This window comes from Ruditapes philippinarum, unplaced genomic scaffold, assembly GCF_026571515.1.
Source record: "Ruditapes philippinarum isolate M1 unplaced genomic scaffold, ASM2657151v2 ctg859_1_1_1_1, whole genome shotgun sequence".
Taxonomy (NCBI): domain Eukaryota; kingdom Metazoa; phylum Mollusca; class Bivalvia; order Venerida; family Veneridae; genus Ruditapes; species Ruditapes philippinarum.
The window spans coordinates 113536-130764 of NW_026862944.1; the positions used below are offsets into that span (position 1 = coordinate 113536).

The 17229-nt window shown below is 33.8% G+C and overlaps 1 protein-coding gene across 1 annotated transcript in view; it reads left to right on the top strand.

Moving 5' to 3' along the window:
- LOC132720693 (condensin-2 complex subunit D3-L-like) overlaps window positions 1-17229 on the top strand; it is a 60611-nt gene that overhangs the window by 42064 nt on the left and 1318 nt on the right. Inside the window, exons 24-36 of the mRNA XM_060704876.1 lie at window positions 982-1113; window positions 1791-1920; window positions 2809-3002; window positions 4042-4146; window positions 4962-5031; window positions 8565-8649; window positions 9196-9285; window positions 11076-11186; window positions 11538-11597; window positions 12255-12339; window positions 13438-13550; window positions 14348-14607; window positions 15304-15379. Coding sequence (XP_060560859.1) covers window positions 982-1113; window positions 1791-1920; window positions 2809-3002; window positions 4042-4146; window positions 4962-5031; window positions 8565-8649; window positions 9196-9285; window positions 11076-11186; window positions 11538-11597; window positions 12255-12339; window positions 13438-13550; window positions 14348-14607; window positions 15304-15379 — 1511 coding nt within the window. The remainder of the gene's footprint in view (window positions 1-981; window positions 1114-1790; window positions 1921-2808; window positions 3003-4041; window positions 4147-4961; window positions 5032-8564; window positions 8650-9195; window positions 9286-11075; window positions 11187-11537; window positions 11598-12254; window positions 12340-13437; window positions 13551-14347; window positions 14608-15303; window positions 15380-17229) is intronic.

Sequence of the window (17229 nt, forward strand, 5' to 3'; positions counted from 1 at the left end):
CACATATTGCGCCCCCATCAGTGCTTTCAGCACTTTGATTATTTTAATCTAAATGTCACAATTTTTTTTAAAAGCACTATAGTGTTTAGTTGTCCTTTTCATTTTCACACGTAATTACATTTTCAACTTGTTTGCTTCTTACAATTGTATAGAATTTCTAAAAGTATTGCATGTGAACAAAGTAAGTATCCGCTGGTTTATAACATGTATAATGTGTACTCCCTACTGTCCGAAAATCAGCACAGGTAAAGCAGAATCTATTTTTAGAATAGCGAAGGTTAACTCATATCGTGACCTAGAAAATGTATCTAATTTATTAATAACTGCTGAATATTCAGCTAAACCCGCGGTATGAGTCACGAAAATAGTTCTTCTTTTATTAATGCGCGAGTTATTCTAGAGTCGAAAAAACTTTTGATTTGTTAATAATAATGTTTTGTATATTGTAGAAATATTTATTTCCTACTAATGATTTCTTGGAACTCAGAGCTTACACCTTTATTATAGTATAATTTGCTGTCCTACTTTTTCGACAGCGGTAAATCGTTTCGGCAGTAATTTGCATAATTGGGCAATAATACTACGGGACTACAACGTTTTTATCAATCATATACGTCCATATTTTAACTTGGATAACTTAATTTGAAATTGAAAAGGCTAAATATGGAAGATTTTAAGATATCCCGACATAGTATGGGAGTTTTAAAGGATCAAATTCATGTACTTTTTCTTGGGCTGTTAATCGGTTGAGGACACTTTGCGCGAGTGTAGCAGACGAAATCCCATGTAGATGACTTAGCTCTGAACGCGCCTGAGGGCGCGTCCGTCGCAAAAATCTTGTTATCTTGTTAGATTTGTCAGTTTATCAAGTAAATGTTACATAGAAAGTGACAAAGATTGCCAAACATCGGCAATTAACGAGTGAGGTATTATTGATGTATATATTATCTTATCTGAATTATATTATTTATATACAATTAGATCAGTTAAGTCAAGGAGAACAAGATTCTAGAGATTCCCAGGGTAGCTCACAGCAGGCATCCCAGCCACTTACACAATTCAGGGGTTGTGTCATGTCCAACAGAATCAGAGCTTTTGCATTTGTAACTCTAGGTAAGTACGTATACAGCATTTACAAGTGAAAGGCTTATAACTTTAGAACCCGTTTCCCACTCAAAATTAAAGTAATTATCTGTTTTGCTCAAATGCTTATAAGAAGAAGTTTTTAAAAATAGTTTGTCACAGAGTGAAATATGTAAAGTGTAAGATTAAGAAATTGTTAGAACCATAAAATAAAAAATATGTGTATCTAATGATGTTTCTAGAGTCCATATACTATGCTCAAGTGTGAAAATATTAATAATTGCTACACAGTCTCTTTATAAATGTATGATAATTTATAAACATGTTTTGACTTTATACAAAGTATTATGTTTAAAATTCTACACACTATAGGTGATCACAATATGAATATGTAGCATCATTAAAAAAACTGGCAGGTTTTTTTTTTTTTTTAGGAAAAGACCAACTTTACTTGACCTGCAATAGGGAACTGAGCTTCATATACATAGTTTATTTATTCTTTTGTTCAAAAAAGACATATTCAGTAAGAATTCCATAGATTTCAGTAAATTTCTGTGATTAAAATATTTTACTTTAGGATGAGCATAGTGTATCTTTAATATTTGATTTAGTAAAATCATTTATTAATGTAATGTTTTCCTGGACCACACCAATTTTAAATTTTTAGAAATTTTATGAAAATTTTTACCATACTATTTTTTTGGCAGGGAAGTTATGTTTGCAAAACGAAGACTTGGCAAAGAAATGTATAGCTGCATTAGCTAGGGAATTAGAGATATCAAAAGATCCTGCTATAAGAAACAATGTAGTGATAATAATGTCAGATCTATGTGTCAGGTATTTACTGCTTGTGTTTTCATAGTTTTTTTTTTGTAGCAAAGTTGGCCGAAGTTGTTGTTGTCCTGTGGCAAACGTGCTTGGCTATATATTGATTTTAGTTTAAGCATATTTATATCAGTAGATTTTGCCCTTTCTGCTTGGTCAAATAAATCCGTTTGGACCCACTATTAGACTAGGATAACAAAAATTATAGAAAGGGTATAATTGTTTTTTACATACCAATCATCAGATCTTCACCAAATTTAGTGTGTTGCATCTCTTTTATGATTATTCAAATAAAACTTCTTAACATTCATGAAACAATAACTTAATTTTGATTATAGTACCAAACTTGATTTATTTACTATATAGCCTTTTGTGATATCAAAGGGTAACAATTTGTAATGTCACATGACAGCATGACTTCAGCCCACTGACATTACCAAACTGCCTTTGTGCTCTTGCGGAGAATTACCAGATTTTAGATAATATGTTTAAGATGTATATCTTGAATATTGTTTTGGTCAGTCTAGTAAAATAAATATCACATCTCACTGTCAACCTTGCTTGACTTCATTTGTGTCAGAGGAACATTTTGTTCTGTAGCCCTCAGTGGGATGTAATACATATACTTCTATAATACTGCATGTTTGTAATGCCGAGTTTCATTGGATAATCATGATGTTAATAGAGTTTTATATACATGGCTGCTGTCAATTTATGAAGAAATCTCACTTTTTTGTATTTTTTTGTCTAAAAAAGAAGTTTGCTGTATCATAAATTTATTATAAATATTCCCGACAGCCTAGCAGCTTGGGTTACATTTTCAAACCACCGTTTATATAGGGCCATATAACCTGTCAAAAATCTTTATAACTAATGATATAAAGTGACATTTGATTTTAGGTACACAACTACTGCAAATGCTTATATATCAAACATTGCATCGTGTTTGAAGGATCCTTCACAACTGGTACGTAAGCAGACTCTAACAGTTATAACTCGTCTATTACAAGAAGATTATATTAAATGGAAAGGTGCTCTCTTCTACAGATTTATATCTACACTCCTGGACACATGTGATGAAATAAAAGCATTTGGTATGAAATAAACTTCATCTACCTGATATTTCTTTTTTAATAGGTCAAAAATAGTACTAAGCTAGAACAAATTAAATAATGTGCTACAGTGGTTTCTTAATCATTTGTTAACTAAATTAATTTTAAAATTTAGTTGTTTTACTAATGTCTGCATTGATATTTTGGATTTCATTGTTAAGGTGTTGATGCTAGTCCATTTCTGATTTTCTTTATCAAGTTTTTATTTGGAACTTAATACATGCATTTAGAGTCATAATTGTTGGCCACTGACCAAATTCAATGAACTTCATCTTTAAGAGGAAATCTCTTGCTTGAAAATTGTATTTTCACAAAGACAACATTTAGTTGAAACTTCTAACAATTTAAGTGTTGTAATTGTAAGTCAGAAATCAAGACGTAACTTTAGCATAAATTGTTACTGATTAATTAATTTTCCTTCATGGTTCTTTTCTCACAGTCATGATGCACAGAATATAGTCATGAAGTCTGTCTTAGTAAATATGCAAGTTGTCTGCTCTTTTAAACTTGTAAAGGTCATATATTTGTTAAATTCTTCTTGACAGAAGATATGATCATGAGATATTTCTGATTAAGGTATTCTAAAAGATCCTGTAACTCATTTTTTTATGTTTTTTTTTTTATCATAAATAAAATGCTTAAATGAAGATTTATCAATATTGTAAGTTCCAAAAAGCATTATTTATAAAGATATTACCAAATTCACATTTTATGTAATTAAAGGGAGGTAATTAGAAATCTATTTTTGATAAAGTCTAAGCCAAATTTTTCAATAAGAAACGAATGCATATGTTTAAATGATTACTTATAATGCCATAAATATTTGCAGAACATATTTAACATATTCTTGGATGTTTGGAAATTGTTTTAGAAGAATAATTATATACATATATAAAATTTCTTTGTTGTTTCATCCTTAATTACAACATACATGATCTGATTTATCACGAAGCATTTTATGTATCAGTATTGTGTATGCATCAGTGAAAATTACATCACAGTTTGTTTCTCTCTATTTCAGCGGAGTTTTGTCTTCTACATATGTTGATACAGCGAAACCCAAACATGTTCTTTCAACATTTTGTGGAATGTCTGTTCCATTTTAATGATTACAAGAAGCACACAAGTTAGTTAAGCGTTACGGTTTACTCACTTTTACAATACTACTACACATTTATCATATTTATTATGTTTGGTAATACAGGTAACTAAATGTTAATTGGATAAATGACAAAATCTACATTATTTATGATAAAGTAATTGTAATAAGATACTATGTTTTTTATGAGGGATTTTGATGCCCTTACCACTAAGGGCTCATGGGCTTGTAGATCTGCATTGTCTATCACTCTGTCTGTAAACTGACAAAATGGTAGAGTGTGGGGGAATCCATATCTTATGGACACATTTCTTGACTAATACACTGTCATGTATATCTTGTACTGAAATATTGTAAAGGAATTTTTATTAAATATTTGTAGAATACATTTGAGCCGCGTCATGACAAAACCAACATAGTGCGTGTGCGACCAGCATGGATCCAGACCAGCCTGCGCATCAACGCAGTCTGATCAGGATCTATGTTGTTCGCTTACGAACCCTATTACAAGTAGGGAAACTGATAGCGGACAGCATGGATCCTGATCAGACTGCGCGGAAGCGCAGGCTGGTCTGGATCCATGCGTGTCGCAAACGCACTATGTTGGTTTTGTCGTGGCACGGCTCATTTATGGATATGTTATGTTTAATAAAACACATTAGGATACTTGACAAAGTTTTTTTACGTGTTGTGACGTTAATACAAGATGGTACAATTACTAGTTTACTATCAAGATAATGATGTTGTTGAATTTGTTAAGAATAATTTTAGCAATGATGACATTACAATGAAAAAGTTGATTTTTTGTTTTTGTTAAATTTGATTCTATTTTTTGGTTACAGTTTATAACAAATTTACACAGTCAAACAAGGATCGTGAGATGTTTTCATTGAATGGAGAAAAGAATAAAGAGTAAGTAAAACATATCACCACAGCTCTGTATGTAATATTATAATATTCTTATACACAGTTTTCTAAGTATGAGCCTGGTATTGCAGATACATTACTACTCATACAGCATTGTAGATACAGTATCACATGTGCAGTTTTTGTGTCGCCTTGAAAATGCGACATATAGGGATTACTTTTGTCGGCAGTGTCGTTGTCGGCGTCCCCTAAAGCTTGTCCAGAGCATAACTCAGTCACTTTAAGTTGGATTGACTTCAAACTTGTTATGCATGCTTCTTTTAATAGCACGAAGTGCAGTGCACAAGGACCGGTACTCTGCACTTTTTAATTTTTGAGTTATTGCCCTTTGTAAATTTTCATAATTTAATTTTGTCCGGACCATTTCTCTTCAACTATAAAAGCTATGGACATGAAACTTCAAATGATGATAGATCTCATTAAGAAGAAGTGCAGTGCACAAGAATCGGTACTTTGCATTTCCTAATTTTTTAGTTATTTCCCTTTGTTAATTTTCATACTTTATTTTTGTCGGGGCCATTTCTCCTAATGTATAACAGCTATGGACTTGAAACTTCATAGGATGATAGATCTCATTAAGAAGAAGTGCAGTGCACAGTAACAGGTACTCTGCATTTCTTATTTTTTGAGTTATTGCCCTTTGTTAATTTTCATTCTTTATTTTAACCAGGTCATTTCTCCTCAAGTATGAAAGCTATAGACATGAAACTTCTAAGGATGATAGACTCATTATGCCCCCATTTCGAAGAAAAGGGGGTATATTGCTTTGCACTTGTCGGTCCGTCGGTCCGTAGACCAAATGGTTTCAGAGTGATAACTAAAGAACCCTTAGGCCTAGGAACTTCAAACTTGGTATGGTGATTGGTCATGACCAGTAGATGACCCCTATTGATTTTGGGGTCAAGGGGTCAAAGGTCAAGGTCACATTGACCTTGAAAGCAAAAACGGTTTCCGATCAATAACTAAAGAACCTTAAGGCCTAGGAACTTCAAACTTGGTATAGTGATTGGTCATGACCAGTAGATGACCCCTATTGATTTTGGGGTCAAGGGGTCAAAGGTCAAGGTCACATTGACTTGAAAGCAAAAACGGTTTCCGATCAATAACTAAAGAACCTTAAGGCCTAGGAACTTCAAACTTGGTATGGTGATTGGTCATGATCAGTAGATGACCCCTATTGATTTTGGGGTTAAGGGGTCAAAGGGCAAGGTCACATTGACCTTGTAGGTAAAAATGCTTTCCGATCAATAACTTAAGAACCCTTATGCCTAGGAACTTCAAACTTGGTATGGTGATTGGTCATGACCAGCAGATGACCTATTGATTTTGGGGTCAAGGGTCAAAGGTCAAGGTCACATTGACCTTGTAGGTAAAAACGGTTTCCGATCAATTAACTAAAAACGCTTAGGCCTAGGAACTTCAACCTTTGTGTGATGATTGGTCATGACCAGCAGATGACCCCTATTGAGTTTTAGGTGAAAGGGTCAAAGGTCAAGGTCACATTGACCTTTTAAGTAAAAACGGTTTCTGATCAATAACTCAAGAACACTTAGGCCTAGGAACTTCAAACTTGGTATGGTGATTTGTCATGACCACAGATTACTCCTATTGATTTTGGGATTAAGGGGTCAAAGGTCAAGGTCACAATGACCTTGTAAGTAAAAACGGTTTCTGATCAATAACTAAAGAACGCTTCGGCCTAGGAACTTCAAACTTGGCATGGTGATTGGTCATGACCAGCAGATGACCCCTATTGATTTTGGGGTCAAAGGTCAAGGTCACATTGACCTTGTATGTTAAAATGGTTTCTGATCAATAATAAGAGAACCCTTAGGCCTAGGAACTTCAACCTAGGCATGGTGATTGGTCATGACCAGCAGATGACCCCTATTGATTTTGGGGTCAAGGGGTCAAAGGTCAAGGTCACATTGACCTTGTAGGTAAAAACGGTTTCTGATCAATTTACTAAAAACGCCTAGGCCTAGGAACTTCAAACTTTGTATGATGATTGGTCGTGACCAGCAGATGACCCCTATTGAGTTTTGGGTCAAGATGTCAAAGGTCAAGGTCATGACCAGTAGATACTTTATAACCCTTATTAATTGTTTGATCACTGGGTCAGAAGTCATGCATAATAACCTTATCACATGACTAATTGGCTGCTGATAGGGGGCATACATGTTTTACAAACATATCTTGTTAAAAAAAAAGTGCAGTGTGCAAGAACCGGTACTCTGCATTTCTAATTTTTGAGTTATTATCCTTTATATATTTTCATATTTTATTTTTGTCCAGGTCATTTCTCATAAATTATAAAAGATATGGACTTGAAACTTCATAGAATGATAGATCTTATTGATAAGAAGTGCAGTGCAGAGAAACTGCTGCTCTTCACTTATTATTTTTTGAGCTAATGCCCTTTGTTAGTTTTCGTATTTCATTTTTGTCCTGGCCATTTCTCCTAAACTATATTGTTCACAAGGCGACACATCCGACTCGCGGAGTTCTAGTTACAGATACAGTTTTGTCCGTTGCTGCCGCAGATTCAAATTCCTCCAGAGACTTTGGATTCTCTCATGTGAAGAACCTTTCCTGTAAGCTTGTGTAACATCGATGTTTCTACTCTGGTGCCTGTTTGTGCCTGAAATAATGCATGGAGCGGCACCTGAGGTCTTCCTCCACCAGATATAACAAAATAAAATTAGAAACTATAAAAGAATCACTTCTTTTAATATGAGCAATGTAAATCTCAATATGTTTAACAAAAGTTGATATTTGCCTTTTTTTGCACCTTGTTATGTTTAACATTATTGTTGAAGTATTATGAAAAGGGTAGATTCTTGAAGAGTAATGAAAGAAAGATTGGTGAAAATTGTTCTTGGGAGATAACGAGAACTGTTACTTCTTGTACAATTCTCTATTGTTATTAATTATAATTTAATTCTAAACTATCAATTTATGACCCCGTTGAACCAAGAAAGTATAACAAGACTGAAATATAGGGTTGGGCAAATATTTATAGAATCAAAAGTGATTAGCATTTCCCACAATTAGAGAGCAAGGCCTGATGCTGTTGGTAGCTCACTTTTTGTAACTTTGTCATTGAAATCTTTTTAGGGATGTCTTTGGTTGTGTTGAAACCACTTGTCCCTCACCACTGTGGGTTGGAATCCCAACAGGGATTTATGATAATTTAATGTCAGAAAGCTTTTCAAGTTTTCAGCTAGCTTAAGGAATGTAGGATGTTCTACTCAGGTGCATATTAGTGGCTGAATTAATGCCTGGAGGGCTTCCTCCGCCAGTAAAACTGGAAAAGTTGCTATTATTATGACTTTTCATTGTGATAAGACATAAAACCCAACCAAAAAACAAAAAAAAAAAAAAACATTCTTCCTTTAAAAGAACTTCCATATTCATAGTAGGGCAAAACCCAAAACTGACATTCATCAGGATAAGGGTTTAACTAAAATTGAAAGTTTTAGCTTTATAAGATAGTGGATTTGTTTTATATATTTTAGAAAGAGGATGACTTTATACAAGTTCCTACTTGAGAACATGACCGATAACCACAGGTTCCAGCTTAAAACTAAACTTACACAGGAGGTGAGTTATTAAAAAAAAATTTAGTTAGTTTTGAAATTTGCCTTGTACTGTATATACATGTATATTCATTGGGGATAGTGAAGCAAGTGTTACTTATGATAATCAGACAAGAGTTTGTTTTCTTAGAAAATAATTTTCCTGGAAATAACCACTCCTATATAGTGTCATGATTAAGGGTAAACCCAAGTCATGACCCAAGCCATAAATATTAGGTTGAGTGGCCAACACTGTAACCATCAAGCCACCACACTTCCCTTCAAGTCTATGACTGCATCTACTGATTGGTTCATTATTTGTACATATTAATTACATACTATCTCAGGAATAAAAGAAATGAGGTTGAAAACATTGAAAATGTAATAAAGTGTGGTTATCAACATTTTCAAGTGCTTATACCAATAAAGACATATTTTTCCTTGCACAACACAAGTTCCCCATTTTTGTGGTTCCTGCCACCATTTCCCTGAGAACACTGACATGTGGTGTGGTTAATCGAGTGGCAATGTATATTTGTTGAATTTCTGTATCATATGTTTTATAATACAGATTTTGGGAGAGACAGTAGATGATATACTACCTATAAATGATGAGACCAAGGATGTTCTGAAAGATGCTCTTGCTATACTTAGCTGCAAGGTAATCAGTTCTTATAAAATGTATATGCTGCTAGCTGTTCTTAAGATTAATCTTCAAAATTATGGAAGGTTTTCACAAATGTTGTTGGAATTTTAATTGAAGGTCACATTTTTAATCTGAGAATTGTGGCATGGATTTTGACTGAATTATAACTCTCTATGAACTTAATCTTGGTAAAGGTTGTACAATGTACATGCAAGGTCAATCTTCAAAACTATTGAAGACATTCACTTGAGAATTAACATTGGTCATTATCCATGTCCCATAACTCTGGCATGTATTCTCACTGAATTATGGCCCATTGTGAGCATCAAATCCATGTCCCACAACTCTGGCATGTATTTTCACTGAATTATGGCCCATTGTGAGCATCATATCTCATGAACCACTGAAATTTCACATGTTTTTGGAATTATGACTCATCAAGGTCTATAAGTCTGGCATGAATTTTGATTTAATTGTGGTTCTTTGTGAACTTTATGAAAATTTATGGTGAAAGTTTAGTAACAAAGGTCACTCTACAAAACTACTGTAGGTTTTTACTTTACGCATGTCTTTGGGATCAGAATATTAGATAAGTTACCATGATTGTAACTTTGTCATGTATTTGGAATGAAATAATCTTACATTATTCAGGCTCTTGCTTTATTATCATGCACTGAGAATAGTCAGGTGCTTTACCTCTTAATAAAATCATTTAAGTTGACTTTAACACAATTTAATGAAATTAAAAATTTAACAGTTTAGCAATTTATAGAAAGTATTTTTGATCTTGGTTTAACAATTCCTAGAAAATACTTTTATTTGGTTTAAACTAATTTGTAGAACTATTTGTAGAACTTTTCCTGGAAACTTCTTTTATTTTATTGGCATGATTTATTTCTGTAGTGTAGGTTAACCATGCTATTGTTGTCTCTCCTTATAAAGTTGGCTGAAAAGTTGTCGGATATGACAATCAATGATAATAAAAGTTTATATATGAGAATTACTTGTATTAGATGTGAATATTTCATTAACCTGTTGATTTTGTTTTGTTTTTTTCTGAAAGAAAATACCGGTCTTTAGATTGTTGAATATCACTGGGCAGGTGTGAACAATTTCTTATATGCCTATGTCCTACATTTCTCCAAAGATTTTCAAATAAACTTTCACAGGACAGCTCAAAGTTGTTATTAAGAGCCCTGGCACATATTGTAGGGTTTGTGATTTAGTAAATCCATATTTTGTTGTTGTTTCATTTACATGAATAAGTACATGTAGTTGAGAAAATTCTTCTGTGCACAGTCCTCGGACATTTCTGAAGGGATTAACACCTGTCATTTGTTATACCTGGTATATGAAATTAGACAGATCAATAACGTTGGTTTTGAAATACTTGAAAAATACCTATGCTATTTATAGACATCAATGGTTATTCCTTCCTGCTTTGATAAATGATATATACTCCACTATCTCTGTCAGTGGTTATCACATCATCCTTACAAACATGCTATATATGAGCCGCGTCACAACAAAACCAACATAATGGGTTTGCGACCAGCATGGATCCAGACCAGGATCCATGCTGTTCGCTTACAAACCGTATAACAAGTAGAGAAACTGATAACGAACAGCATGGTTCCTGATCAGACTGCGCGGAGCGCAGGCTGGTCTGGATCCATGCTGGTCGCAAACCCATTATGTTGGTTTTGTCGTGACGCGGCTCAAATGTATCTTCAGTACACTTTTATTTCATTCATTTGACACTGAAAAGAATTACCTTTATTTATAAGAGTAACCTTTATTTCCAGGAGATAAAATTAACCTCCCTGAGGAAGCTGACAAATGAGAAAGTTGCCGGTGACAGTGAGGAAATGGCTGAGGCTGTAGCAGCAACAGCTAAGAAGACAATTATGACCAAGGTTACATTATCTTACTATGTTCATCCTAACATCATGAGTATGATCTTAAAAATTCCTTTACTGGTACCTCAAATGGTTTGAATCATGTGATGACTTTTATCTTAAAAATTGCCTTACTGGTTTAAACCTAATATTGAACTACAGATTCTACGCTTATTCAGACTTGAGCTTTTGATTTATTCCCAGAAGAAACTTCAGTCTTTTCACCCTTAAAAAAACTTTTGGTAAATATTATATTGTAAAAATGTCACTAAAATTTAACAAATTTTAAGAATTTAAAGCTTACAGATTAGTTTTCTGTAATATTTCTACAATGTATGTCTTTTGAAGTCATTTTTATTTGATTAATAGGTTTTGAAAAATGATGTTGTAGAAAACATAGTGCCTGTAGTGATTTCTCTGAAACATAAGGTAAGTCACTCATTATATACGAAACATAAGGTAAGTCACTTATTATATAAGGCAAATATTACATTCATACTTAAAGGGTCTCCACTCAGATTTTTTGACATACCAGGACTGGAAGTGTTTTTGAGAAATGTGTTTTATTTGATGTGTATGTGACCAGTAACAATGTACGGACATTTTGCTGTGATGACACATGGAGCTCATGAAGTCCTGGTAAAAATTGTGACCTTTTAGTCTGTGATACCATTGAAACTAAATTTCTGATGGTGAAATTTAAAGAGTATATACATGTATTATATATAGAATGAAAATTAAGGTATGTGACATTATTATACATGTATGTGTAGAGCTGCCATTGATTCAGCACAAAGCATATTAATGATATACCGATATCGGATGACAAATATTGACGATACACTGATATATCGAAAAATAATCCTAAAATCTTATATATAATGGCCACCTGCTTTTGTATATGTTTTTAGTGAATTTTCATAATTAATAGACATTTAAATAATTTATCAAAATAATCAATTTATTCAAATGTGTATCTTGATCGACAGAAAAATATTAACAATACATCAATATCGTCTCTAGGGATGACAGCTCTATTTTTGTGTATGTTTAAAATGTGAAACTTATAGAATGGCATACTTACAGTTAGAGGAGAAGAGATCTCCACTACAGAAAGACTTGTTGTTATATCTACGGGAACTAATGAAGGACTACAAGAAGGAAGTTAAAGGTAGACATATTTCTACTCTCAAAAAATTAATTTTTGTCCCATTATTTTATGCAGCAGATTATCTTACTAATATACATACTATTATCCTGTAACATCTTCAAAGGGGCGTCCGTGGCCAAGTGGCTTCAAACCACTTGCCCCTCACCGCTGTGGGTTCGAATCCCGACAGGGACTTTGAATTCCTTCAGGTGAGGAAGCTATCCAGCTAGCTTACGGAACGTTGGTGGTTCTACTCAGGTGCCCGTTCATGCCTGAAATAATGTACAGAAGGGCACCTGAGGTCTTCCTCCACCAGTAAAGCTGGAACGTCGTAATATGACCTATATTGTGTCGGTGTGACGTAAAACACAAACAAACAAACAAACATCTTCAGAGTTGAAGTAGAATATTCAACAAACATATCCTATTGATTATTGGGTGTATGATATTTTCGACTGAATGTTAGATTTAAGTTCAATACCAGCCCTTTCCTTGTATTTACTGTAAATAATTAACCTTTGCCACCAGTATAGTGACAGGCCAGTCTACATGTAAGTGCAGTCGGACCGGCTGTAAACTGTTGGCTAACTTTGAATTTCATCTTGAAATCCCTTAAATTGATAATGGACAGGTCCAAAAAATGGAAGCTGGACATGTTCATTAAAGAAATTCGGCAGGGAAGGATAGAGCAACAATATCAAACACACTGTGCCATATGTTTTATGTATAGAGGATATTGAATGAGTGTAGGTTTAGTACTAAATTTATTGAATGTATTGTATAAAATCATATGCAAGCCTCTGGGGAGCATGATATTGTTTTATTCAACAAGTTCAAGAAGTTTAGTATTAAATCTCCACTAATAAATTGTTCTATTTATCACATATAATAAAATAATAACGGTAAACTGTTAAAAAGAAACATTTTTCATTGACATGTCTATAGTGTAACGCTAACATCAATACGCTTTAACGCTTTGTTGATATTTAATGCAAATGACGTCACATCAAAGTGTTATTACACTAGTATAATATCGTTTTTATTAAATGGCTTTATTACACTCCTGTGCCGCGGTTTATGTGATCAGATAAAAGTAATTATTTTCTATAAATATTACAGAGGTACTGTCTGCAGATAGAAGATTAGCTACAGAGATAGAGTTTGACTTAAGAAAGTTGTCAGAGGAGGAAGAACAAGGACAGAATAAAAGAAATACTCCAGTTGTTTTACCAGTAAGCTTTACATTCATGTCACAAATATTTATTTATTACAAATTGATTGTCTTAACGTTCATTACCACTTAATTTATATAAGGGGAGCTGTGGCGTAGTGGTTAAGTTGTCTGCCTCTCAACCCAGAGATCATGGGTTGTTCTTCCTGGGGTCACGACCATCTTTCCTCATATGACACCAGTACTGGTTGGTTCCAGGAAGCAGACTCGAAAGTGATTAATATAAGTTGCAAGAACTTTTTTTGCAATCAATCTTAAATAAATACCCAGTGTATGTTTAAACCAATTTATATAATGGTTTTGTCCTGATCTGCAATTATAGTTCAAGCATATAACATCAACAGTATACAGACTTATCAGATTTTAGATTTGCAGGTATATCACAATGTAATATTTAGAATCAAAACATTATTATAAACCTTATGTATTAACATATAATCAATATAATTGAAGAAGGAACCTAAATTTTTTTACACATGTATATGTCATGTTTTTGTTGAACATAAATAATCATAAAGATTTTTGACAGGTTATATGGTTATATAACGAATTTATAATACGGCAAACTTCCTGTTTTAGAAAAAAAAAAGATTTGTTCATAAATTGACAGCAGCTGTGTATATAAAACTACAAATATATATAAACGTCATGATTATCCAATGAAAAGCGATGTCACAAATGTGAAGTTTTATAATAGATTTTTATATCTTTATGTGGGATATAAATGCCCTATCAGAATGTAATATATAGTGTTATAAACTATATTTGAGTTAAAAGCCATGTTTATTATCATTCCAGGCTTCCCCTACAGTAAGACCTGGTCGGAGTCCAAGGCCGGGATTCCAGTCACCTCAACATAATGTAGGAGCTTCTCCTGGACCTCATGTGTCACCAAGAACTCCAGCGTTGAAGTCTGCTAGTAGACTGACCCCTGCCAGACCAGTTGGTAGTCCCAAAACACCAGCTTTAAAGACTGCAGTGGCATCACCTAGACCAAGTACCTCTAAAGGTACTCCACCTGTAGTAAGAATAGGACCAGACAGAAATACACCTGCCAGGTAAATATTTTATATGTAATGTTCGGGTGCTGGTTTATATTATGATGGCTATTGGAATGCTATTTGGTTCATATTTAAACTTGGTCCATACCATATTGTTTGTTATACACCTTTAAAAAAGTTTTTTTTTTTTTTTTGTTAATTGATAATACATGCAAAATACTCAGGATAAAGAATAGAAATGAGTTTCCATATATTATTTTATAACAGTTAATATGTTTAGTTTAAAAAGATTGATTGGGATGAAAGCTTGAAGCTTACTTTCAAACATTCATGATTCCTTTTATGGAACTAACCTGTACTGGTTAAGGAAAGACCAAGGGAGAATAAGGTCATAATCCTAGGTTGAGGAAAGACCACAAGGAAACCCCAGTAGGACTCAAACCCATGACTCATGGTTGAGAGGCAGACACTTCTTTTCGACTTCTTGAGGTTCACCCATGTTTGGACACTGATTAAAATTTTATGTGCAACTATCAATAAAACTTCTAAACATTTATTGAAAATATTTGCTTGTAACTTCATGCATGTCTTTGAGGTCTTTATGCATGAAAATACATGTGAACAACTGTTAAGAGGATTGTTTTAGGGGTAGATATGTTATTGTTACATTAGTCAACAGTCTATTAATATTTGTGGCTGAAAACATAAAAAAACATATAAAATATATGTAAACTTTTTATACATGTATTTCAGACGCACACCACTTGCAACTATAGCAGTGTTGAATTCTATGAGACATACACCTAGTGCAGGCGATGCTGTTGTTAAGGTGAGTACTTGTGACTGAATATAAAACATTGTCAGTACTTCAGTTGTAATATACAGGTTGGTCATAAACATTTTACACTGGCTGACTGTACAGATCAGAATATCTAGCTTGAGGCGGCAGAAACGAGGCTCTGCCGAGTTTCCGCTAAACAGTTACTTGAGAGCTAGATATTCCGGTCTTTACCGACAGCCGCTGTTTGATTCTTTTTCTTGCATATTATATATCAATTATTTTCAGATCAGAAGTAATGAAAACTGATATTCTCATTATGCACTTTTTCCTTATAGTAGCGTATGAACTTACAACTTCATTCATAACGGTAAAATATCATCATATCCGAAGAACGTAATCCATTCATAATAGGCACGTGTCAATGACATCATTTAAAGCATGCTACTTGTCATGGGGTATGTAAGATAGGGTTTTCTAGCAGCGGTGTAAAACGGTAGATAATCCTGTCAGATATGCAAGAATTGCTTAATTTTCTAGAAAATTTTGGTAATATCAAGAACTTAGCTTTAATTTATTAGCTCGACTATTCGTTAAGAATAAGTAGAGCTAATGCAGTCACCCGAGCGTCAGTGTCGGCGTCTGCGTCGGCGTAACCACTTATGTTAAAGTTTTTGTAATAGTTCAAATATTTTCAAAGTCCATTGACATATGGCTTTGAAACTTTGCACACTTGTTCACCATCATGACCCCAACCTGTAGACAGGAGGAGGTAACTCTATCAAGCATTTTGATAGAATTATGCCCCTTTTTCGACTTAGAATTTATGTTAAAGTTTTTGTAATAGTTCCAATATTTTCAAAGTCCATTGACATATGGCTTTGAAACTTTGCACACTTGTTCACCATCATGACCCCAACCTGTAGACAGGAGGAGGTAACTCTATCAAGCATTTTGACAGAATTATGCCCCTTTTATGACTTAGAATTTATGTTAAAGTTTTTGTAATAGTTCCAATATTTTCAAAGTCCATTGACATATGGCTTTGAAAATTTGCACACTTGTTCACCATCATGACCCCAACCTGTAGACAGGAAGAGGTAACTCTATCAAGCATTTTGACAGTATTATGCCCCTTTTTTGACTTAGAATTTATGTTAAAGTTTTTGTAAAAGTTCAAATATTTTCAAAGTCCATTGACATATGGCTTTGAAACTTTGCACACTTGTTCACCATCATGACCCCAACCTGTAGACAGGAGGAGGTAACTCTATCAAGCATTTTGACAGAATTATGCCCCTTTTTCGACTTTGAATTTATGTTAAAGTTTTTTGTAATACCTTAAATATTTTCCAAGTCCATTGACATATGGCTTTGAAACTTTGCACACTTGTTCACCATCATGACCCCAACTTGTAGACAGGAGGAGGTAACTCTATCAAGCATTTTGACAGAATTATGCCCCTTTTTCGACTTAGAATTTATGTTAAAGTTTTTGTAATACCTCAAATATTTTCAAAGTTCATTGACATATGGCTTTGAAACTTTGCACACTTGTTCACCATCATTACCCCAACCTGTAAACAGGAGGGGGTAACTGTATCAAGCATTTTTTTTTACTATCAAGCACTAAGAATAGTCGAGCGTTGCTGTCCTACCGACAGCTCTTGTTCATAACATTGTTGTTAATCTCTGAATCTGAAGGGCACATGACCATCAAATTTTAAGTCAACTATGCATGACAATGACAGGTAGGTCATAGGTGTTGTTGGTATATTGTATATAGGTATTGCTAGATATGCAAATTAGTACATGTTCTGATTACAGGTGTGGCAACAAGTACATGTACAAATGTATACTGTATACAAATATTTTGAGCATCGTCAAACAAGTTTTAAAAG